Source organism: Grus americana, chromosome Z, assembly GCF_028858705.1.
Source record: "Grus americana isolate bGruAme1 chromosome Z, bGruAme1.mat, whole genome shotgun sequence".
Taxonomy (NCBI): domain Eukaryota; kingdom Metazoa; phylum Chordata; class Aves; order Gruiformes; family Gruidae; genus Grus; species Grus americana.
In genome coordinates this window covers 37,625,639-37,651,102 of record NC_072891.1, presented here as the reverse complement: position 1 = coordinate 37,651,102, position 25,464 = coordinate 37,625,639, and the positions used below count along the sequence as shown (strand labels likewise).

The following is a 25,464-nucleotide window of genomic DNA, read 5'->3' as shown; positions in this document are numbered from 1 at the left end:
TTATGTAACACTACTCATTAGGAAAAATGTGTGTACTATTGGTAAAGTTATAAGGATAATGTCTTTTAGACAACAGAAACTCTACTTTTTGATCTTCAGACGTGTTTTGTATTTTCTGAAAAAGCCTATTGAACATTGTAGATGGCAATTGATAGGTGTTATTGTTTAAGAAATTATGCACTTGAATTGATATTTGAATCATTAATGTTGTGCTGTTCGCTCTTATAAAATCCACCTGAGAAATTTTTGTAATAAACACTGTGAACAACATGAATCAGGTTGATTTTATTGCACTGTTTATCCTAAAGATGACATAAGTGGAAAAACAACCATAGTTACTCAGAAGTGAATCAAGTTAATCTTGTGGTTGCAATATGACTTTAGAGATTAAAATAAGTCCTCAGGATTTTTTCAGGCTTTCTGATTTCTACTCCTTCCATTAAGCCAAGCATTTCCACTGTACAGATATAATCTGTGTGCTGGACTGATATATAGTGTTGGTCACGCTATTTCGGTTCTCATCACAAGGCAAACCAGTCATCAGATCTAGGGATAAGCTCTGCGATGATGTGTGACATTTGACACACATGTTCCTCACCTGACTATGGTACAGAGGATGATAAAGGAAATAGGTAACACAATAATGGACTAAGAATAACAAGAAATAAATGTGTACCAATACAGGTGGGAGCAGAAATCACATGATCACATAAGACTAGCCTGGGTATGGAAGGAAGAAACATGCACTTGAGCGAGGATCCCAGGCAGCAAAATAGACAGGATATAATTTCTGATGCACAGGAAAAACACACTTTTAAGAGTGGAGGAATCCCTAAAACTGAATGTTCCTACCCAGGGTACCTGCAATTATGACTAAAATATAGCTGCTGAAAAGTATTGTACATTGTGCAAAGACAAGAACAAAAGCAAAGGTGTATACACAATATATCAATGATATCCAACTGCCTTCTCCCACTTTCAGGTCACTGTCATCTACAAGTCTTATCCTGGAACACCTTCTTTTGCTAAAATTTGTTCAAATTGGTTAAAATTGTTCACCCATAACATCACTTGGTCATAATACCCTGTAAGAGAAAAAGAAGGGACACAGTATCTTAAAAAATATGTTAGCTTAGATCAAAATGTTCTCAGGTAGGGACAATCAGGGATTGGTTTTGGATATGGAGTTCTGCAATGTTACTGGAGGAACTGATATTAATAGGAATCATGTCACTGCGGAAGGTTATCTTTCCAAACATGGATCGTTACTAACAACAGGATACTGAGATTTCTGGATGCATCAGCTCAGAGAGTTCTTCACCCATGAGTCACTAAACCTGTAAGAGGAAGTGCTATTTTAAATCTGGTAATTTAGATAGATAGAGAAATTATAGAACTTGTCAAAGAAAATAGTCTCATGAAAAAATAGACAATTGTTCCTTTCCCATTAGGCTTCATGAAGAAAATTTGAAGAGGTTCTTCAGCCTATTACTAAAAATATAATAATGTGAATAAATACAATGAAATAGGTAAGGTAAAAAAACAAAACAAACCAAAACAAACAAACAAACAAAAACACAAACAAAAAAACAGGACAGTTCTGCAGTGAGGAGGGAATTGAGGAGAAAGAATGTTTATATACAGCTGTGAAATCAAGTAAAGATTTCTTCTCCCATAAAGAAAGGTGATATAGAATACAAGGACAAAGTTAAAACTGGAAACAGGACTCATGACATGGAAAGGACAGCAACCATGTAAGGAAGAAGTCCATAGTTTAAAGCACTCAAGTCAGAAGGCAGAAAGCTATCCATCCATCCATCCATCCATCCATCCATCCATCCATCCCACAACATCAAGTTGAAAAAATATGAAAAAAAAAAAAAAGAAAATTGGGAGGTAGTCTTTTCAGATTTCGTTTGTAAGATAAACACTACATAAGCAAAGTTGGAAATAATATTTCTATCAAAACAATGAGGTTTTGGAATAACCTTCCACTAAAAGCAGCAGAGCAATCAACTTAAATAGAATTTTGATGAGTCCTGAGAGGTTTATAAAATGAATTACAGGATGATGTTTCCTGCCACAGGGGGTATACTCCATTCATATATTTCTTTTCCTCTTCCCCCCTTGTTATGTCCATGCACTAAATTTAAAGACAGTTTGCTCAAAAGGAAGTGAGCATGCAAAAGCCTCACAGAAGATTATACTCAAATATCCTTTACTTGGGTATATACAGAGTTTTCAGAGATGAACTATAGGATTGGCATTTAGGAAATAAAATTTAACACAGACATGATTGAAAAAAACAGATGTGGAAACTGGCAAGACTTGGTTAACACAGATCCCACTTTATTTATATCCCACAGAACTAGATGATCTCTTAAGAAGGGAAAGAGAAGAAATAGCAGACAAAGAGAGTCCAGGCATATCCAGGGGGGGGGGGGAACCAAACCCAATAATTTTAAATTTTTAAGAAGGACTTAAGAATTGGGATAATACAAGGAAGAAGAAATGATTGGTAGAGAGGTAAATAATAATGATTTTTTTTCTTTGTTATTTATTTCAACCTGTTTCTAACTAGTATCAATATGAAAAAAACAAAGATGGGATAATTTCTATCTGTATTCACAATACTTTAGTGTTGTTATTCATGTAATGACTAGGAACAGTATGTTCATATTCATACATTTATGCAGAATTTCACAAGAGAATAAGATAGCTTTTCTTTTCTGCAGAACTCAGGTAAAAGTCAAGGACAAATTCCTCTTCCTCAAACATATCCCTGAACTGGAATGATGTCAACCTGATGGTGCTCTCTAACCTTTACCAGCCAATGGGCAATGTATTTTACTGTAGGCCTAAATGAGGACAGTATCAGAAGCACTGCTTGTTATCATAAACAATGTCTTTCAGATAAAATAATATCAAAGATCCACAGTTGCTTAACTGCATCTATAAAAATTACAACCAAATAAAAGCAAAAGATTTCCCAGAAATATTATTGTTAATAGTAATCTTGTGATTTTTAGTTGGTTAATGAGAGCAAAAAATATTGCACACCGCTAATCTTTACTGATATGTGAGGTTGTTTTCCATTGCAGATCTTAATCCATATTTTTTTAAAAAAATATTTTCTAATTTTTTTTTTATAATTGAGATACTGTAGAATCCATAATGGTAAGTTCCAGGACATCTACTCATTGTCTAATGTGATAGTCATGTGCTTTAGGAACTCTTTTTTAATTTGGAATTTTCTTCACTAAGCTACTAGTATGTTCTAACTCCATATTATTATCTCTTCTGTAGCTGAAAGATAAGTACACTTAAAATTTATCTGAAAACACAGATTAGGCGTAGATAATTATAATATTTATCTTTTTATTACATTTGTGCCTAGCAGTATAAACACATATTTACTGCTATATAAATTTATACCTATATAGACATACTTAAAATCAATAAATATAAATATGTTTATTTATATATATGCTTTTAAACTATTAGTTTAACCATTTATGAAATTTAAAATTATTCCTTGTAAATTTTACATAACCAATATTAACTGTATGAAGAACCATAAAATCAATGAAAGAGGTAAGAACAATTAAAAGCATATATTTGTATTGCATAACTCAAAGAAACATGCATAGCTAAGTAGCAACGCAGGAGAGGGTCACATTTGTTATTTAGCTGTTCTTTTAATGATCCATTAATATAACAATATACATGTTTAGTGCTGATGATACTGTTATGTTCCCTGGGCTTATGCATATTAACGATTAAGATATCTCTTTATCTAAACCATTTGCTCCTTGATTCTGGAGTCCTTACTTTATATGTATTTGTCATTTCCACATGCAATTTTCGAATCTGTGAATAGGTGTTAGCACTTCTACCAGTCAGTAGGGAACGAGTGATTTCTTTTGCTTATATTGCAACTCCCCTGAAGTACTAGTATGCCGAAATCTTCAGTTTGTAGCTGCTGATGAACACAGAATGACAGCCTTTGAGACTGACTAAATTCATGATGCAATCCTGTGATTTTAAGAAATGTATAACTAGACAATAAATTATATGCTATTCCTGCCTATAGTTTCATACCTGTTCTTATGGGATCTTCTGTGGAGAGCAAAGTTATATTCACATGACTGTCTTGGACGCTATTATTTACATTCCAAAACTATTTTATTTGAACAGCGTATATTCTTGAGGGCATGCCTGCCATCCAGAGGGACCTTGACAGAAATTTGCCAACAGGAACATGTTCCACTGGAAGACAGAACCCTGCAGGGTGCAGGCTGGGGCCAGTGGGGCCAGGGAGCAGCTCTGGGGGATGGTCCTGGCATGCAGTGAGCTGATCGGGGCCACCCATGTACCTGGGCAGCAACAAGGGACAGCATTGCCTGGGGACGTCAGCACAAGACAGCCCCAAGACCCAGGGAAGGAATTGTCCCCTCTACGCTGTGTTCATCAGACCACATCAGAAATATCACTCTGCATGCAGGAAAGACATCAACAAACTGCCTGGAGGAGAGAGGAGGCCACCAAGGCAGCGGGGCTGGAGCCCGTACCCTGCAAGGAGAGGCTGCAGGACCAGGGCCGGTTCACCGGAGGAGGGATGAGTTCAGTGGCACCTAACAGCATCCCTGGCACTGACGGGAGGTGATGGAGGAGAGAGCTGCAGCTGGGCTCTTCACAGCAGTGTGTGGAGGGAGGGTGAGAGGCAGTGACACAAGCTGAAACACAAGAGGCTCAGGCTGGAGATAAGGAGAAGCCTTTTCCTTGGGAGGACAGCCCAGCAGTGCAGCTGGGGCCCAGGCAAGTTGGGATGTCTCCTGCCTGTGGAGTTTCACGCCCTGTGTGAAGCCCCGACCCCCTGGCTAAGGCTGCTCTGGGCAGGGGCTAGGACTAGCGACCTCCCCATGTCCCTGCTAAGCCGTGTGAGCACATGGGTCTTTGATTCTTGTTGAGAACAAACAGTAACTCGGCTTGCTTTGGCTTGGTTTATAGTACCTAGAATTAGAGTCATCCTGTCCCTCTGTATCTTTCCTGAGGTACTTGTCCGCTCCCCTCACACAGCAGAATTTGCCTTGATGTGTGTGTCTGCCCCAAATCCTCACATGCTGACCTGTTTTTTTCTGTCGTATCAGACTCACTGCCTCTTTCCACTCAATCCTTAATGCTTTTCCATTCATCTGTTCATCAGTTCAATCAATTTATGCCTCATTTATTATTTCCTGTTACAAAGAACATTGCCTATTCCCTACACCTTCTCTATCTCTTTTTATTATTTCCTGTGACTACCTAAATTCCTAACGCCCATATATCATCCCAAAGACTGAGAAATACATAGAAAATGAAGACCCAGAAGATGCTGCGAAAGAGACCTGAACATGAAGTCAATTGCTAATATATCATTATTCGTATCTACACCACCAAGTAAATGCAAATTGAGCAACTATCAACTAGCATGAAATTAATTTTACACTCATGAAACAGTTTATAAGGATTTAACCACACAATTTCCCCTCTGCTATAAATTATGCAAAGTCAGTGGAGCTTGCTGAAGTGATTTTTCTTCTATTCTTTATGCCAAGATTGATACAAAGGATATAGTAGGAAATAATTTTGCTAACATTATTCTGCATAGTTTCTCATAGACATTTAAGCACACCGAACAAAACTAAATGACTGAGCTATATCTGCATATGATAACAGTGAGAATTTCCAGCACTATGTTGAAATGTGGATTTGGTTATGTACAACCAAGCAAATACATTTGTATAATTAAAACATTTTTTTGAAAAAAATAAGTAAATGTCTGCGTAAGTCAGTGAAGATATATTCCTATACTGTAAATTAATAATTTTTGTTAAAGTAGAAATTTAAACTAAAATTCAGCTCTATTTTCTGAAGTTCAAAAAAGCCTGCTATGCACTAAGCTTAGCAGACTATCAGTTCAGAAACAAGGGGACAGAACAAATACATGCCCCATATACAGTATTTTGTCTTTAAAATTTTTCTTTCTTTCTCCCTTAATTTCTCCTTTTCAAGCAATTTCATCAAAGCAGACCATTAATTCATCTTTTCAGATTTTGAAACCATGAACATCAAGCACTTTTGCATTAATCATTAAAAATTCGGTCACTATTACTGATAATACTGTTCCTAAGTTCCATTTCAGATATCAGGCTTCCAGCAAACCCACAAGCTTAAGACAAAGAGGTGGAATAGGCTGATTTTTTTAGTGAGGGGAAGGGGAATGGAGAAATAAAAAGCTCATCGAGCTCCTTCTGGAATAAATCACTACCATATTTTCTTCTCGGTAGGTTGAAACTAAAGAGACAAAAAATCATACACATATATTCCAAACTCTGTGGATCCAACTTACTATATACCAATCACTGTAGATTCTAAATAGGCACAGAGTATCCAATATACCTTGCAGGTCCTTAGGCACATTTCTTAATATATTTAAAAAATAATCTATATGATTGGTTTAGATTCATATATGGAAGCCAGAATGCTTCATCAAGATTCATGTAAAGAGGTGAAAAATCCTTCTACAACCTATTTTATCTCAATTCCAGTTTAAATCATAGAGAACTGAAAGCAAAAAAAGTTTATCTCTGATGAAGATAACACAACTGGTCAGCAATACATACAGGTATAAAAGTCACACGATACCTTTCTTGCAACACAAAAATGCAACAGAATTTTCTTCCACAGGATGGGAGAGAAGGAAAAAATTCTCGTCGTGTAGAAGACTGCATCTAGAATTTTCAGTGGCAAGTGAAGGAACTGGCTCTGAGTGCTTAGATAACATTAAACCCATCTCTTGCTCCCCATAAATTCTCAGCAAAATTCTTGGTCCAGATCTTAGTCCAGAAGCTGCACAATAGGCAAGGTATACAGCATCTCAAAACTGAACTCAGTATACAGGGAGTGGTCAGTAGGTTTATTTCTGTGATCCATTAGAACATAGGGAAAAATCACCTCTGCGTTAAAAAAAAAACTTTCTTAGAGGTGAGTACTATACTAAAAAATGAGTTCCTGGAGGGATGATAACTCACCCTTCCTTCTTGTCCAAACCTCATTATCTTCTGGTCCTAATGCAGATTCATTCATATCTTCATCATAAATAGGAATGATAACAAATACACATCTTAGTACATTCATATTCAAAAAAGAAGGTTGTTCCAGTTTGCACACTATTCCACTTGAGGACGATGGAAGAACAAATATCATTGCTAGTGAAGGAGATCAGGTAAGAATGACACAGAGCAAAACCCTACATGGAACAGAAATAAGACTCCCATTCAAATAGTAATCTCTTGGTAGAATGATAGGTAACTAATACTCTTTGGATAAGACCTTGTAGGCATAGAAGGTTGTACAAGCCTATGCAAAAATTCAGTACATTTATTTTGAAAACACACTCCAGCGACAGTGTCCGTGTAGCAGAAAAACTATTACGGTGGATTGTCATTTCAAGGCTAGATATTATATGACATATGATATATGACATATCTTGTAGCATAATTTTTCTGATAAACTCACTGTTTAGACTCCACCAATAATCGTTTGCTGCTTGCTTTCCCAGAAGTCTGCAAAAAATCTGGTATGATCAGACTGACAAACATCTTGTTATAAGGCATAATGGAGTATAGCCAACATATTTGGATACAGGCCTCCGCTACTAATCTGAAAGCTACAAGTAAGGAAGAGAAGTCATGGAAAGCATACAGAATAGAACTGAAGCTGACTTGAATGTAATCTTCAAATAAGGATTTAATAAGACAATTATGGAATGTTAATTAAAAATGCCAACAGATTAAACACATTCATCATGATTTAACAATTCAGCATGTGGCAACTGATTATTGAAACCACATTGTGCTTAATGGCACTGCAATTGAGGATAAGCAATTCAGGATTTATTCTGATTCTGTGGTTATCCATTCATAGCTTTTCAAGTAATTACCATTCTAAATCTAGATATTAGGAGCAGAGTAAATGCTACAAAACTGTTCTGCAGGCAGCCACTTGATTCTGACCATGTACGGGCTTTAGACAGGTCTACAAACTCACTTGCTGATTTCTTCACCTAAACATGGAATCATATGGATTTTGTCTATAGGTATGCTTGTACAAAGTCACTTCTAAAAGTTTATGCTCTTGAACACCATCACTCTAAGCATTATGGCAACCATGAGATGAGAATCACATTAACATCCTTAAGAAAAACAACAACAACAAAAAGAAAAAAGAAAAAGGAAAAAAGAAAAAAAAAGAAAAAAGAAAAAAGGAAAAAGAAGGAAAAAAAAAAGAAGAAAAAAAAGAAGAGACCTAGGCAAAGGGAAACAGACTTTCTGGCACTGACAGTGAAGATGTTAGAGCCCAAACCCCTTGATCATTGATGTAAACTATATACTCATCCTCCACTACTTTTTGCTGATACTGAAATTGGCAGTGTCCCACTTAACACGGTTCAGGAGCAGGAGTTTCCAAAACCCTTCATCAGTGTCCTACACCAGATGCAACTCAATAAAGCAGGCCAGGATATGATGGTACACATGACAGCTAGGAAATATGCAGGCATACAGACTTACTTTTAGGTCAGAAAACTAAATTTAGATTCTGAATGCTGCCAGTGATTTTTCAGTAGTATAATTTTTCTAGGAATAATGCCCTGGCATAGCTTAGTGTGACCCAAAAAGGAAAAAGTTTAAGCATTTCTAACATTCTCTCATCCCTCCGATGTGCTACCTCTCCCTTAGATAGTCAAAGCTCTCTAGGCTGGATTCTCCAGCCCTCATCCTCAGGAGGCAGCCTGGGCCCGTGTGAACAGGGAATGGAAAAAAATAATCCCCCTTTCATTTGCAGTGACGCGGAGAGGCATTGACCATGGGTGGAGGACTGCAGACAGAGTCTCTGTTAACTGTAAGAGGCAGTGTTGATCCCAAAGTCTCTACGCCTGCATTCAGTGCAGCTAAGAAAGCTCTGTACAACTGGGAAGCAAGAGAAGTGTTCCTGAAAACCCCATGGTCCTAAAGCATCAGAAGTCTCTTTCTAACTACTGGAAAAGCAAAACTGAAAGAATAAGCTGTGACTTGTTCTTCTAGTCTGTTTCAGACAACTTGGTAGTGAGCATTTGCTAAAATGTCTGCATTACTTCAGACTTCTGAGACTCATGTTGCAAACATAGCATCTAGATAGGCATATGCACATTATAAAGGGGTACGTGTCTGTACCTGTATCTGCAAGTAGCTATATATGGCATATATGTACTATATATACACACAAAAAGAAAGAAAGAAAACTAATAGAACACCAAAAATATATCAGTCTAACGCAGAAATATGAAGCAAGGAGCAAAAGCTATGCAACCACATTTTTTACTAATGTAATCAGTTAATATTTAGAAAATAGAAAATCAGCAAACATTTGCCTAGCAGTAGGAAAAGGTATTCTTAGTCAAGGATGTAATCTATGTCCAACAAAGAGCACTTTCAAAAAGTTTAAATGAGCTACTCATTTCATCATCACTATTTGTTAAAAGATTACAGCTCTTTTCACTCCTGCTTTGCGTTCTATAGTACAATTAGAGGTGAAATTCATTACCTCTGTTAGAGAAGGAAGTTTGGAATACCTCAGGTCAGTATCCTGCCTTCCTTGCTAGAGACCTTTTATATTATTCTCGTCTACTTGATGCTTACCCTTCGCCCACTGGACATTAATTAATAAATTCTGTAAAAATTATTAAATTTTTGCCATTTATATAAAAAAGAGGAATTGCTTATTTTAATGAAGACCTCATAAAACAGTGGTGTTGAGTGCTTGCTTTGAAAAGTTAGAACTATACATATTTTGAGTGTAATAACTCTTTTTAACTATTTTCTTTCATGAACTATTTACATTACAGTTGCAATTTACAGTTTCAAAGGACCATTATTAAAATGCACAGAAGCAAGACTTGCACACATAAAGATCATCCCCATCTTGTATTAGTGCAAAATAAGCTACTAGTTATTTGAATTAAGCTCATGTAGAATGGAAACAGTGTAATGAAAAAAGAGTTTCCAGTACTTCTGTGAGGCAAACAGAAAAGCTACTTAATCTGATGGTAACTAGGGAAATTTTCAGTGATAGGGAAGAGATATCTGGAACAGATACGAATAAATGTAACTGTTGAAGTACTGTGGTAGACAAAACAGTGTTCTATATCATTACACAAACAGTGGCTTAGTTGTGTTTCAATTTTTCATTTTTCTATTGTGGGCAAGACTAATAACTCAGTCTATCTAAAACCAGCCTCCTTTTCTCCTGTGTCAACTCCAGCTCTAGATACAGCCACAGGGCAGTTTTGGCAGCTGTGGCACCTGGATTCAAAGCCTCGGAATGCGAATTTTTTTTTAATTATTATTTTTTATTTTTTTTCTTTCTGAGCAGTAGTGTCTTGATTGGCTTTCTAACAGAAAAATAGAGGAACAGTTAGGGATCCAAAATATTCAGTGGTCATGCTTCTATTTTTAAAGTGATGTAAATAATATCATTAAGAGGTAATCAGACAAATGGACAAGAAAGCATTGACAATTATCAGTTGTGAGAAGAGTGGCCAAGTGATTTTTCTGAACTGGTGAAACAGCTGAGGCTGGTTATATGGAAGAAGAAAATCCTACTATCTGCAGTCAGGTTTCCGTTTCACTGAAAAAACTGAAAAGAAGGCTGCTCTCATCTCTACAGATACGAGACTCTCCTACAGCAACGATGTTTAACCAGTGGCCTAGGGGCATCCTGTTGTTCTAAAGAAACCAAGTGGCTATGGCATGAACGTGAGGGGCACAAACCACATGATGCCATGCCATGCAGCTGCTACAGGTGGCCTGTGAGAAGTCTGTGCCCTGTTTCCCACTGCTTTCCTTACCACCCCAGACAAAGCCCCAGCTTGATTTGGGTCTCTCTGAGGGCATTATTTTCCAGAGAACTCCTAAATAATTCCTGGTCTCTGAGTGTAAGAAGAAATTCAGGCAGCTCTGCTTCACACCCCAAAATATTGAGGTCGATCTCATGTTTTTGCCGGGACAGACTGATGATTTTCAACTAATTGTGTTGGCAGCAACATACATACGACCGTCTTAACTTGCGACCAGGGAGATCTGTTCTCTACAAAGAGCAAATACAAGGTAAGACTAGTCACAGAAGAGACACTCCTATCACCAAAGCATTTTTCTTTATCTGTCATGTCAGCAGTTACACGGGGCAGGCCCTGTAATTCCTGCAGTCTGTTGATTTCCCATCCCTAAGGAGCTCAAAGCTGGATTCTGCAGCACCACTTTATAACTGTTTAGAAATACTTATCTTTAGCTGAGAAGCTTGGAAATTCCTTAGTCAATGGGCTGAGCATCCTCTACTGTTACACATCAAATAATTCAGAGTAGAAAGGAAAAAAAAAAAAAGTATGGCTTCAAAAAATAGCATAAATAAAATGCTCGTGATATTTAAATTCTGAAAATTATCCCCTCCATCTGAAATACATACGGAATACACTGTAAATGCCAGAATCAACCGTTACACAGGAAAAAAACAAAGTTTAGACACCCATCTTAGATCTTCTTCACTGTATATATGTCTGATGTCTGTGAGCCTTTAAGTCTACAGCCACAAAATAGGAACAATATCCTATTTATGCCACAGAAATTTAGGAAAATAAATTCACTAATATTTAAAAACCAGAAATTTAGAATAAGTGCCAGAAAAAAGCCCTTGTTGAAATTAATGCTTGTCTTTGAAATAAAGTCTGCGTAGCACACAGTAAACAAGTCATGAGACCACACATATATTTAAAATGTTTCAGGCAAAATGCAGAAAAGTTACTTCAAACTCTTCCATAGTACCTGTTCCCTACTGATTCAGTCATGCAGAGAAAACAGTATATGCTTCTGTAGTTGAAGATGGTATCACAAAGCAATTAGGTTGGAATAGAAGTTCCTTAAATCATATCTAAATTAAGAGCGCAAAGTCATCTTTTCTGTGCGATCTTTTTTCAGTGTAACTGTGTTTTCATATATAAATAGCTGCACAGAAAGAAGATCACAGGAATTACACAGCATCCTTGTGAAATAATAAAAAAAACACTACCTTGAAGTCAAATCTATGAATAATTTGCAAAGTACTTTCTGCTTGTGTGAACACAATCACTATGCACTTATAAGATCAGCACAACTCAGAAAATGAACAACTCAATTCACTGGTACTGACAAAATGGCAACAAAATGCTTCTTGCTTCTCTGGACCACAGAGAATAAATGGTTTTAATGAATAATAATTTCAGCCATACCTCCTCGATAAGTGGATGGGGGTAGCGGAAGACCAACACTCTGTTCGTAGAATGTTTATTGTCCTGGCAGTAAAGCAGTTGCTTGATACAATCCTGAACTGCCATAAAATTACCCACAGTGGTAGAACAAAGTGTTGGTTTTGCCTGATCTGAAATCTCTTTTACTAGTTGTAAAGCACTAAGGATAACTTGTCTGAGAGCAATGGATTAGCACAAACACAGAGGATTGTTTAATGCCTTCACTCCTTTTGTTAACTGGATTCTTTGACCTGAGCAACAAGACTTAACGAAAGACATCCACCACATCCTTCTGAAGTCCTAATTCTACACGCTCCCACCAATGATAATGGGCTAACTTTCACTCGTGCACTAAGAAAGGTAAGTTCAGGCATTGCCCTCTGAGGCTATGAGAAAAAGTTGATTAAAAAGGCAGTGAGCATGGCCACACCAACACTTCATTATTCTAGAATCACTTTCCTTCTCTTTTCCTATCCTATAGAGTCTTTATTTTGAACTTTAATCCCTAAAATGCGTCACCAATACATGGTAATATCAGAAGCTAATGCACCACCACTTCTGTTAAACCACAATGTGTTGGACATCATAATATATCAGCCCTTGAAAATATCAGACCTATAAATTTACTGCAGTTTAAAATCAGCTGGCTTCCTTTATTTCATATTAAAGCCTGATTAAGCATGACTCTGTACTTCCACATTCTTTCCTTCAAAAACATCAGAGAATTAGCTGCTAGACAGACATGAAATCCTTCAGACCTGAAACAAATATCTTGCCAGGCATATATAGAAGAGAGTGAAAATATATTTTTCATAAAACTGTTTTTCCTGTTTGTTACATTCCTTGGTGTATTTTATAAAATTATTCTTTTCAAAGCAGTACTTTTTTTTTACATAACCTGTGAATTTAACTTTACTCATTCATATTTAATAAAATCTGCATGTGCAAATCAACCAATGGTAGCAAATTAGACTGCCAAAATTCTGAATGAGAAAAATTTTCATTAGAAAGCAAAAGACCATTCTGTGCTTCTTTTGAAAAAGTCTGTCCTTAAAATAATGAAACTTCATATGCATTTGACAGCCATCCTATTAATAAGTCTTTTTTTAGGTGGAATTTCCAACATTTTTAGGGTGACATTTTTATGTAGCAAATCTAATTTTGTAACTTTCCATAAATTGATGAAGCAGAATGAAAGACCTATCACAAAAATCTGTATTTCTGCAAGTATTTCTGATCAAATATTTTAGAATAATAGGCGATTCCTACCGGATCTTCTGTTTTGTGGTTATTCAGCAAATCAGATAGGAAATCATCATGAAGACTTTCTCTCCGAATCAATGTAAATTCACGTAGGAAAACTGCTCCTTGGTTTTGGTCTCCACAAACCTAGAAGGAAAACATCGTATTAGGAAAAGCTAAATTTTAATTCTGTCATAGACACAATCATAATATCGAGATAAATCAGACTGGAAAATTAAAATGTCTTTTAATGGTCCTTTGCCTTCCATTACTAAACTCATTCTTACTGGTCAGCATTGCCATTAATGAAAACAAAACCGTGCATTTAAAGAAAGTCAGTAAGTTAATGAGTAACTACCATTTACATGTAAAATAAGTTTCTACGTTGTTACTTAACTATAAGGCAGTTAACAGTTAAAACCTCTTTTGTGAAATTAATTAATATTTAGAATGTATTTTTACTTTTTTGAACAGATCATCTTTGTCCATCATTTTGACTGCTCTATCATAAGAAGTTAGAGCTTAAACCTCCTGAAGGTCAGAAAAAACTTATATATAAGTACTTCAACGAGCAAACTTAAATATGCACATACATTCAAAATATTTTTAAATAACTTCATGCCTATTGTTTTCAAGTTTAGAAGATATGTAAGCTATTGGAGAAAGATATTGTTTCTTCAGTAAGTGTTGAACCAAGACATGTATAGTACCAAATGTCCTAGATACTATTAAGGCACTGTTACAGTTTTTGGAAATAATGAAAGCAAATTCACATCATTCTTCATGCTCCCACATCCTTTTTTAATTTAGTTATCCAAGCCAAAAAGTGATATTTTTTTCAGGTATAAAGTAAATTTTAAATGTTGGAAACTGGTGAAATATTAGAGAGGAGTTTTACATATTAATGGAATATATTGCTTTTCATTAGACTCACTATAAAGAATTCCACTACAAGCGAAATATCCATAAAGGTTGTTAACAACCAGAAATAGGGAGTATATTATTAACTGGAAATTTAGTCAATTTTTCAGTTTTCAGCACTTCACAACACATTTTGAAGGTGACTCAGCTTGAGATAATACTATGTTTTATCAAAATGGCTAAGTAATAATATTTCGTACTTTAGTATTTGACAACAGAGACTGCGACTCTAGTATGGCAGGTGTAACAGTCATAAATGATTTATTTATATGAGATACTGATTTATCTTTCTATAAAGGTATGTGAGATACACGCGCACAGTAATTGTGGAGTTTGGAGTTTCTGGTTATCTTTCTCTGTTTCTCCATCTGAAGGAGAAGATACTATAAGGAATTGTAGATATAGTATTTCCTCATGTATTTAAGATAAGCACAGAACTTATAAATAGACTGTGGTTATTACTTACACATGCTGTATTACTAAATTTATTTTACTAAGAAGAAAGTCCAAGCTCTGTTGCTTTTATTATGACTATTTCTTGTATTCATCCTTCTGCATAACCAGATGCCATAGTTATCCTGGCTCTATTTATCCTAGCTGAGAAGTTCAAAGAAAAAGAAGGGCCTGGGAGTACCATGAATATGATGTGTGGTGTCCAGGGGGAGGATGAAATATAGATTTGCCTTGCCACTCCCTACAAGTGAGCTGGTATTGCTGTTTGGGAGGAGGCGGTCCTCCTGCCAGCTGGGAAGTGAGATCAGAGCTGCTCCAAGGCTAGCGTGGCTGTAATGGGGTGACTAGAAGGAGATGAGCTAATAAAATTAAAGTGGGGTATGGGAATACCTCAATATGAAGTGGGTAATGGGAAGAAGTAAGAGTCCCTGAATCCAAACTTATGCTGGTTAACACAGCAAACTACTTCTTTGACATAAACCTCTTGTCTCTAGTACTAAAATACAAGACACCTAATTGTGCCGTAAATACTGTTAAAAAAAAAATAAAAATCCACAAACCACCAAAAACAAAAACACTTTTCATAAAAGGAACAGAGTTTTACAAGTGTGAGGTTTTAAAATTTAAACTTAGCTTTCCATCTTGTGGATAATGTTGAGGTACACCCACTGATTTTACTCTTATATTATTGAGTCATGGCAATGAAGAATCCTCAAGAGTTTCAGAGAAAGAAACATGCATGTGTCCAAAAGAAAAAGAAGCCCTGCTACTGTCACATATTCTTTTTGTAACAAAAATTATGGACAAATCATTGTCTTACAAATAAAAATGTCCCTGAAATAATTCACGTTTCATAAAAATGTTTTATCGCAGGGGTGGCAAAAAATGTTCAACAAAAAAAGTTATTTTGAAAAAGGAAAGCTGTAGTTTTATTTTACTTTTAAGTAACAGTCTCTACTTGTGATTTTAAGTACTTATAGTCAGAAAATTTAATGATAAAGTTATGATTAAATAGGTTTTCTTACAATTTTATGCTTCTAATTTCAGAAGTCAAATTACAGTGTGAAAAAGTTGCCTCCTCACCAATGAGTCACCTTCCTACTTCACTTATTTTGCCCCTATACAAACATACTTTGATTCTGCAAAATCTTTTTCTTGTAAGAGCAGTCAGCTTCCTGTTACTACAATTTCTAACCGGTTTTCCACAAGAAAGAAAATCTACTGAAGTACTGTTCTCTTCCTAAGTTATCAATAGTTGAAATAAAGACATCATAAAGAATGCATCTGCGGTATCAATAATGTCAAAAAGTATTGCTAACCTTTACAACTTAACTATTGACTATATCAGTATTAATACTTTAACTGCTGATAATTACATGGCAGGGAAGGAGATGCCAGAGATGCCAGAGGCACTATTCAGGAAAAACAGACAGACTGTGAGAGTAAGGAAAAAAAAAAAAAAAAAAAGACTTTGGGAACTGTGGGTGAAGGAAGATGAGGAAAAAAAAAAAACCAAACAAGAAAAGCAGTAATGAAAGCATGAATTTTTATTTATTTATTTTTATTCAGCAAATCTGATGATAAACTCTCAAAAAAATAAGAGAATTGAAAAGCATGCAGTCATCTAAAAAAGGTTGTTCTCCTCTTGATTTATATTGTACGCTTTTCTGCTTTGATCAGTATTTCCTCCTGGGTTCACTGTAATTTATATATCTGCTGATAAAACTTAGTGCTAGTAGAGTATGGCCATCCTTACTGAGAAAGCTGGAATCAATCCATTTAAGAGGAGTGTCAGTAAATTGGATTAATATCTGGAAAGGCTGTCTTCCACTTTTCAAGTTTTCTTAAAGTCTTGGCTACATATATATCACAATTTCATTGTCTCAGTAAACCTATTATCGTTGTCACATAGCCACCACATCTCTCATCTCTGTTCCTTCAGTTTATGATCAGATGAGCTTAGAAAACAGTCTCGAAAAATAAGGCAGCTGAATCCTTCTTAAGCAGTGAGGAAACCATAAGAAGAAAGAATGGCCTGGCAGAAATCTGACCCGTGGCAGCAGCAATCATCTGCAGCAATATGCAGCTTTTCAAGAACCTGCGAACAACATTGGAAATGGGGTTTCGCTAATGCATACATGAAGCTCAACAGCATAACACCAACGCTTCTCGGCATGAGGAAGATATCTGGGTATTCAGATGCCCAACTGGCATTACAAAGGAGACTTTTATGAAATTAAGGTGAGACAAAATTCCAGCAAATTTCTAGGCAATAATGTTTTTCTTGGTTTAGCTCAGTTCCTGTCTCTCTTAAATCCGTGTAAAAAATGAGTTCCATTAGAACCAGTGGTGTGAGTCCTTGTGGCAGAAATCTTTGAGGAATTAGGCAGGCAAATACAGAATTAGAAAATAAAAGACCTGACACAAACCAGAGGGTGGAAGGATGCATCCCAGCCAACAGAGTCTAAGTTTTCTTGTACTTGAGTACTGTCCCACTGTGGGAGTAGCTTCATTAATTTTGCTGTGACCAGTAATAAAGCCAACTACTAATAATTCTTTGTTAGCAAGGTCTAATAGTGGTACTCGGCTGAATTCAAGAGGCACAGAAGTAACAATACAGGCCAGGAATCTGATGCAAATAATCATGGTACCTTTGATAGTACCTTTCTCAGCACAGAGACTGAGGGATTCCAAAGTGTCTCACTCACAAAGCAGAAACATCAAATGTGGCCTCAAATATTTGTAATTAACTATTTGTGCACATCCCAGGAACAATTTCAAGGAGACAGTTGCTCGGTCAAAGCTTTTCTTATTTTGGATATTCAAATCTCAAAGCACCCAGAAAATTATTACTAACATCAAAACTTGAGGCAAAAGAACATGTACTGATTTATTGAAAATGCTTCTTCTAACAAAATAATTTTTTAAAATCAGGTTCTTTAAGCTTACTTTTTTTTTTTTTTGAGAGGCCTAGGTTGTCTTGACAATGATAAGGCTTACTTTTTCTTATTAGCAGTATTCTTAGGCATGCATCTCTCAGATTTTATGACAGAAACTGATTAGAACATGGAGCATATGACAGAAATTAAGGTATTAAATACCAGAGAGGTAGCAATGACATTTATAGCAAGGGATGAGGAATGCAGGCTTTTAACAAGCCAAAGTATTGCGCAACACTCTTTTTGGTTTAAACTCCACTCTAAGCAGCATAGCAACTTGCATATGTATTTCAACTCTGAATTACTCTCAGTAAAACCCAGCAACATCCCAGTTTATTGCCTGCATGCTTCCAAGAGAAAGAATGCCACTCTTTCATATGGGTGACAAGAGCTTTACTGCATCCCTCAGCCCTGCAAGACGCAATCAGGTAAGAAGGAAAGGCATCCTAGAAGGCTCACAGGTGTGTCTAAGCAGCTGCTAGCTGCCAAATGAACTTAATGAACCACTGGTACCGCAAGCAAACATTTAACAAAATCTCATAGGGAGTTCTGAAATAAGGAAATTATCAACATCATCTTTAATCTTCCATGGTTTTGTGCTGCAGTTTTGATCAAAATTTTCATTATTCTCCAAAATGGAATTAGGATAGGTGGAGAGGGATACAAGCCAAATACTAGGTCCTAAATTTAGAAGCGATTATAGTCTGGCTAAAAATCTGAATTCTGAAAGCTGTTTGTCTTTACCAAAGTCCATGTAAGAACTGAGATTTTACAGATTTACAGATTTACGCAGAGATTTTACAGCCTGATTCTGCCACTGTTAATCATTCTGAGCACTTTTTATTCCTCCATGGAAAGCCAGAAAGCTATGCACAGTTTAAAATCTATTCTGTAAGTTTCCTTCTGGGAATTTCTTGGGTATAATCACACTATGTTTTTCAGAAGAATACATGAAAAGGAGATACTACATTATTTAATTAAGGACATCACTCTCTAAATGCTATGTTTCTGTATTACACATTAATACACTGGTCCTTCAGAAACGGTCAAAATTTTCCCAAAAGTTTTTCTAGGTCCCCATAGGGAAATATGCAGGCTCAGGTAATAAGAGAGGCTGTGTCAAGGCATTTGTATTAGGGTTGATCATTTGAAGCCTTTACTGTCATTAAGTCAGCTCTTGCTTTAAACCAAAGACTAGAAGAATCCATGTCTAATGTGAATTGAGAGATAAGGTAGACTCTAAAACAAAAAAAAAATCTCATTTTTGGGCAGAGGTAGTCATACTCTAGCTTAGAATTTTCTTTCTTTTTTACCATTGTATTCTCACAGATTGAACTGGGGCGGTTCTCCCCATGAAAACTCCCTTCCCTTCTGTAAAATTTAATTCTGTTTAGATTCAGATCAAATAAATGGTTTTCTTGTCAAAACAACAGGAACAAAACAAAAAAGTTTTGTTTGTTTGGTTTTTTTCCATTTTTGTGAGGTGAGACATGATTATTGTTTCATTTCTAGGCCACTGTAACAAAATTTAAAGGAAACTGTGGGCTGTTGCAATAAATCTGCCACAGGTGACGAGGTTAAGTTCCCCGTGACCCCATAGCCCAGTGACAGATGAGCTTATGTGGGCGTAGATAACTTTCACATGAGCGTCTCCATTACTGGCGTGCTGGACAGTCATCTGCTGGAGTGGTGTCACTATATAGAAAAAATTTAACACCACGTGAGAAGGCAGGAAAAAACTCGGGTGATTCTACACATGACTCTCATGCAGTCACAGCAAGGAGAAAGCTTATAAGAATGTAGACAGATGATCTCTGTGTTTTCCTCTCACCTTCAATCCTTTATTACCCTTGGAAGAAGTTCAACATTTCTACTGAAGGTAGAAGAGACTGTTCCAGGTCTAAGCTAACTGCTATCAGCAGGATTTCTTCCTATCTTTCCCCTTAGCCTGGTTTGAAGGGGAGTTCTCTTTGTTCATGCAGAATTGTTTTTTGAAGGTAACCTTTAGAGGTTAGATTCCCAGCTTTCCTTGGCATGGATAGTTAGTAGCTATTTCTTGCCTTACAATCCTTACATTTTATGGCTTTGATTCTCAGCTTGTTAACTTTCTTTTAAATGGAAAAAAGAGTTGTCTAGATTTACAAATTAAATCAATCCTAAGCTAGCATTTTTCACTACTGCAATATCTTCTTCTGATGTCTCAGAACAGGATTGCATGTCCTGGGAAGGATAAGTTATATGACAGAAACAAACAAACAAATGAAACAATCTTTACCCATGGGGAAAACAATTTTTTCCTGAGACCTGAATTTCAACAATATTGCTTTCTGATTCCAGTCTTTTCAAACAGTGATGATATTATTGTTTCTGAATTAATAGCCTGTCTCTTAGGAAACTGGCTACTGTTTGTAGTGGGTTTATAGGTTTAGAATTTTTGAAGAGAAGGAGGTTCTTATTTGGCTTCTCTGAAGGTACTCACAAAGTGCCTCAAAATACAAACCCAAATAGCAATTTATTTCCCAAGGGAATGTTTTATTCAACAGTGAAATGTTCCCACCAGAAATCTTTTTGCTTGTCTTGAAATATATTTAATCTTTTTTTCTTTCCTCCCTGCCTTTCCACAGAGACTGAATTCATGATTATCTTAATGGTAATGCCCTGACTTCTTTTAAAGCTCTGTGAAGGAAATGTGCTAATTATTTTCAGTTCTTAAACAGCCACAATAGAAGAGTCTCGTTAATGTATTCATTGAAGGAATTATTTAAGCTCCATTTCAGTCTCTCATTATAAATGAACAAAAGAAACAAAAAGTGATTTGCACTCAAGAATTACAGCATGAAGTGTCCCTCAAACAAAAACACCAGCTACCAACATCTTGGACAGACATTAGCAATGATGGGGATAAATTTGTAAAGCATGCACACGCCTACACTTGACCCACAGTGTACCAACAAGGGAGAAAGCCAATACAGCCCCATTAAATGGAGTGGCAAAAATGCAGAATGCACAAAACCACGGCAGTTCTGCTGCCAGGCAACTTTGGCCAAAAAAGAAGGTGGGAGGGTGAAAGTGGAGAAAGAACGAGAGAAAAAAGAAAGAGAGAAAAAAAAAAAAAAGAAGAGCAGACTGTGGGGAAAAAAGGTGAAGACACATAGAAGCAAACAAATCAAAGTTATACAATTCCTTTTAAATCCTGCTGATTAGAACCTTCTTTCTAGCCGTAGTTAACACAAAATGCACAAACATTAGAAAGCTTCATGAACAAAAGCTGGAATTATATTTGAGAACATGATCTAGTTTCTCATTTACTGGATGCACAAGAGATATTTAGATGGGTATGACTTGTGTTGCTCAAGCAAATTATTGTTTAAAAAATGAAAAAAAAACCTGCTGTGGTTTAAGCAAGATTGTGTCTGAATTCAAGCCAGATTTGCTTTCCAAAACATGCCAAACAAATATTGTTGTTCAAAATACTTGAAAGCAGACACACAAATTGCTATGTGACACACAATTAAAAGAAACCATGACATACAGTCTGCAGAGCTCATTTTCTACCACTTCTTTCGTTGCCTCACTTGCTTGACCATCAACAGGTAAGGAATGGTTAACTCTACTGTCATTTTTCAAAAGATGAATCAGTTTTAAAATTATCAGATTATGTGCCTTGTGAAAAAGTGGAGCAAGTAACAGCTTCAGAAATGATTCTGCAAGCTCCAGTATGTTAATTTATTAATGCACCTAGCTGCTGACCTGCAATATCCTCCTAAAGGCCAGAATAGCCAACAAACTGCACCAAATTGCATGAAGAAATAATAATCTGGGATTAGCAAGATCAATCATTTCCAAACGTTATCTAATCAGCAGTACCTGATTTCAAATGATTATTAGCATGAAAGAAAGCAGAAAACAAGACTTACTATTTTTTTGCAACATATATCATAATTAGCTGTACTTCTACTATATTTATTGCACTTGGTGGTTTTGTGCGTGTTAGAAAAAATGCTAATACAACTTTCCTGTAGTAGGGAAGTAACAAATGACAAATGCGCATTCAGGAAAATACTTGAATGAGATAATCTAATTTAATCTAAAAACCAAATAATTTAAAGATGTCATTGTTGTTCTTCATTGAATCCCATCACTTAGAGGTTTTTTATGTCAGCTGAACTACAGAATCCTCTGGGCTTCCTTCAATTTTGACTGAGTTTTGGAAGAGGAAACTGCCAAGCTCTCCAGAATCACTTCATCAGTCTTCCTGGGCACTCTGAGCACAATATTTTCCTCATGAAAATAAAATTTCACAATGATAAACTCCACATTTTCTTCAGTACTTGAATCTTGGGCTTTCGTAACTGTCCTGCTTTTGGCTGAGATAAAGTTAATTTTCTCTCTAATAGCATGTATAGTGCTGTGTTTTGGATTTGGTATGAGAATAATATTGATAACACACTGATGTTTTCAGTTGTTGCTAGGTAGTTGATGTGTCTACACTAAGTCAAGGACTTTTCAGCTTCTCACGCCCTGCCAGGTGCACAAGCTGACCCAGACTGGCCAAAGGGACATTCCCCACAATATAACATCATGCTCCAGATATAACTGGGGAGGCTAGCCAGGAGGTCGGATCGCTGGTCGGAAACAGACTGAGCACTGGATTGAGTTTTTTCTTCCTTTTGCATGTGGTGAGCAATTGCATTTGTGCATCATTTGTATTATTATTGTTATTGCTGTTATTCTTATTATTCTCTTCCTTTGTTATCCTATTAAACTGTCTTTATCTCCACCCACGAGTTTTCCAGTCTCATCCCCTTGGGGACAGGGGTGTGTGAGCAGCTGCATGGTGCTTAGTTACCGGATGGGGTTAAACCATGACAATGACCCAGGACCAATGAACACCAAAGAACTTTTAAGCAAAGGAATCAAACTATTCATTCTGCTTCTTTTTTTACTGCTAAACTTTATTATGTTACAGAAGAATGAACTCTGTAGAAAATTCATTGAGGTGACATTATGGACTTTGGCTCAAACCCTAGCTACACAGAGTTCAAGTACTTGTGGTGGAAGAGCCTGTTTATTTTATTGCATCTTTATCATATTAATGCAAAATAAGGCAATTATCACAACACAATTCTTTGCAAGATGGTGTTCTTTATGCAAACCATAGTTTGTTCATTACAGCCTTGTCATATTATTGGGCCTCTGACCATCTCTCTGCTTTATTAGGGACTAGAACTTCAGGAATGTCCTGGCAGACTGTTGATGAGTATCAAATCATACAGTATTTGCAGCAAGCTAGACACTTTAAATAGCCAACATAGACAGTAGTAACACTATCTTTATGACCTGCAATTTGATCAGATAGGTTTCAGTTACCTCATTTCTTTATAATAAAGGATTGCAAATTCTATTCAGTCCAAGTGAGTACGGTTTTTCTTGGCTGGGTAGCTAAACTACCATTGTTTCCATCAATACAATGATTGATTTTGTTTGTATTTTGTGATCAGATTCGTAAGTTTTTGTTATGGTTTGCACAATGCTGAAATAGAAGTCAGGATTTTCTCATGCTTGTGAAATATCAAGACATCCGGTAAGAAAAGTATCAGAATGAGTAGCTGTATTGGGTCCGTCTGAGGTGGAGTTAATTTTCCTCATAGCAACCCTCAGAGTACTGTGCTGTGTATTAGTAGCCAGCAAGGTGTTAACACACCATGTTTTGGCTGCTGCTGAGCAGTGCTGGCACAGCATCCAGGCTGTCTTTCCAACATTTTCCCCTCTCACCAGTAGGCTGGGGGCGGGCAAGATCCTGAGAGAGGACACGGCCAGGACAGGTGACCCAAGCTGACCAAAGGGTTGTCCCATACCATATGACGTCTGCTCAGCAATAAACAGCTGAGAGAAAGGAGGAGGAAGTGGGGGCATTCATTATTTATGATGTTTGTCTTCCAGAGCAACCGCTACGCGTACTGAAGTGCTGCTTCCCAGGAAGTGGCCATACATTGGCTGCTGATGGGAAGGAGAGAATAAATCTCATGGTTTTTTTCCTTTGCTTTCGCACATGGCCTTTTGCTTTTGCTTTATAAAACTGCCTTTATCTTTACCCACGAGGGGTTTTTTTGCTCTTATTTTTCTCCTCTCCCTGTCATGCTGAGAAGGGGAGCACTAGAGCGGCTGGTGGACATCTGGCATCCGGCCAGGGTCAACTCACCACATCTCATGGCATGAGATTTTGTGTAAATCTTGCCAGTGTGATTGTCCTTGTATTAGAAGACTTGATTTGTAGACTCTGAGGAATCTTTTTCTTCACATTGGATTTTACATCCTGTATTTTAGTTTAAAAATATATTTGATGAGATTTGTAATGCTTTCTGCCAATGTTAAGACTGGTTTTAATAACTTTAGAGTCCCTTTAATTCTGAACAGTGTGTGGATATAGGAGTTGGGCCTTTTTCTTTTTCTTCCCTTGGCGGGGAGGGGGGGTGGGGAAGAAGCTTTGTCTTTATAGGGTTGGAGGTTTCCTTTTTTATCTCTCCATATTTAGTATACCAAACCTCTGTCACATATGTTATCAATGAAGTCAGTTGGGTCAGACTCTTGCAATCAGAATTTCTAACTTCTCTCAGATCTTTATGCTCTAAATAAGGAGCTGAACGGTTTCTGCAGATGATGATAGCAGGGCTGGGTATTTGACACAAACTAGCAAGTACCAGACCAGATATCCAGCTGGAGTAAATTAGCACAGCTTCATTTAAGATATTGATTTATACCAGCTGAAGAATTATACCTGCTTTAACAAAAATACCTTTTTTTTTTTTTTAAATCACAGCAGGACTTTCTAATTATTTATTCATCTTTCCGGCTGTACTGTTTATCTGTTTAGCAAGATAGTATGTCTCTAATTCACTTTTCATAATACTGAGTCCCTGTTGTTCGAGTGCAGTGAGCAGTGACACAGCAGCCGCCCAGCGCTATGAGCTGGTGCATCCAGCCAGAGAACATCTTCCCCACACCCTTCCCAGCTCATGATAAACCCCACTGCCTCTCCTGAGCACAGTCAAGGTCTCCTTCACCACCTGTGTTACAGGGTGTCTCCCTATCTGCACATACAGCAGAGTACCCCTTTTACACTCTGTTGTGTTCCTACAGTCAGTAATGAGAGAATTTCCTAGAACATGAGTCACATACCTTTTGTCGCAGAGTTATTTGAAGCTTGTTTTTTGTTAGATACACCTCTTAGTCTCATTAGATGGTGTTCCACAGCATTTTCAGAGTTTCATAGTATTGAAGGCCAGAGGCCACATCTATTATCAGGCTATACAGTTTCAGACATACAATTCCTGCATTAAGCCATCACTGTACTCTGCATTACTCATCAATAACTTTGGGATGAAGGCAAATACATCTTTCAGAAGAAGCATCCAGTCTCAAAATGAATCTCATCACTTGATGATTTAGGGAGCACGAAATAATATCCTGTACTAGCGTAAGTACATTGTACATGAGAGAGTTATTACACCTGAATTTCCTCTTAAAATGCTTTTCAGTGCAGTTTGTTAT

The 25,464-nt window shown here is 36.8% G+C and overlaps 1 protein-coding gene across 5 annotated transcripts in view; it reads right to left on the bottom strand.

Moving 5' to 3' along the window:
* Positions 1-25,464, bottom strand: part of ADAMTSL1 (ADAMTS like 1) — a 463,393-nt gene that overhangs the window by 335,529 nt on the left and 102,400 nt on the right. For all 5 annotated transcript variants that reach the window (XR_008574683.1, XR_008574684.1, XM_054810181.1 and 2 more), the window contains exon 2: positions 13,628-13,747. Coding sequence is in view for 3 of the 5 variants with exons in the window: in XM_054810181.1 (XP_054666156.1) it covers positions 13,628-13,747 (120 nt within the window). In the remaining 2 variants the exon portion in view is untranslated. The remainder of the gene's footprint in view (positions 1-13,627; positions 13,748-25,464) is intronic.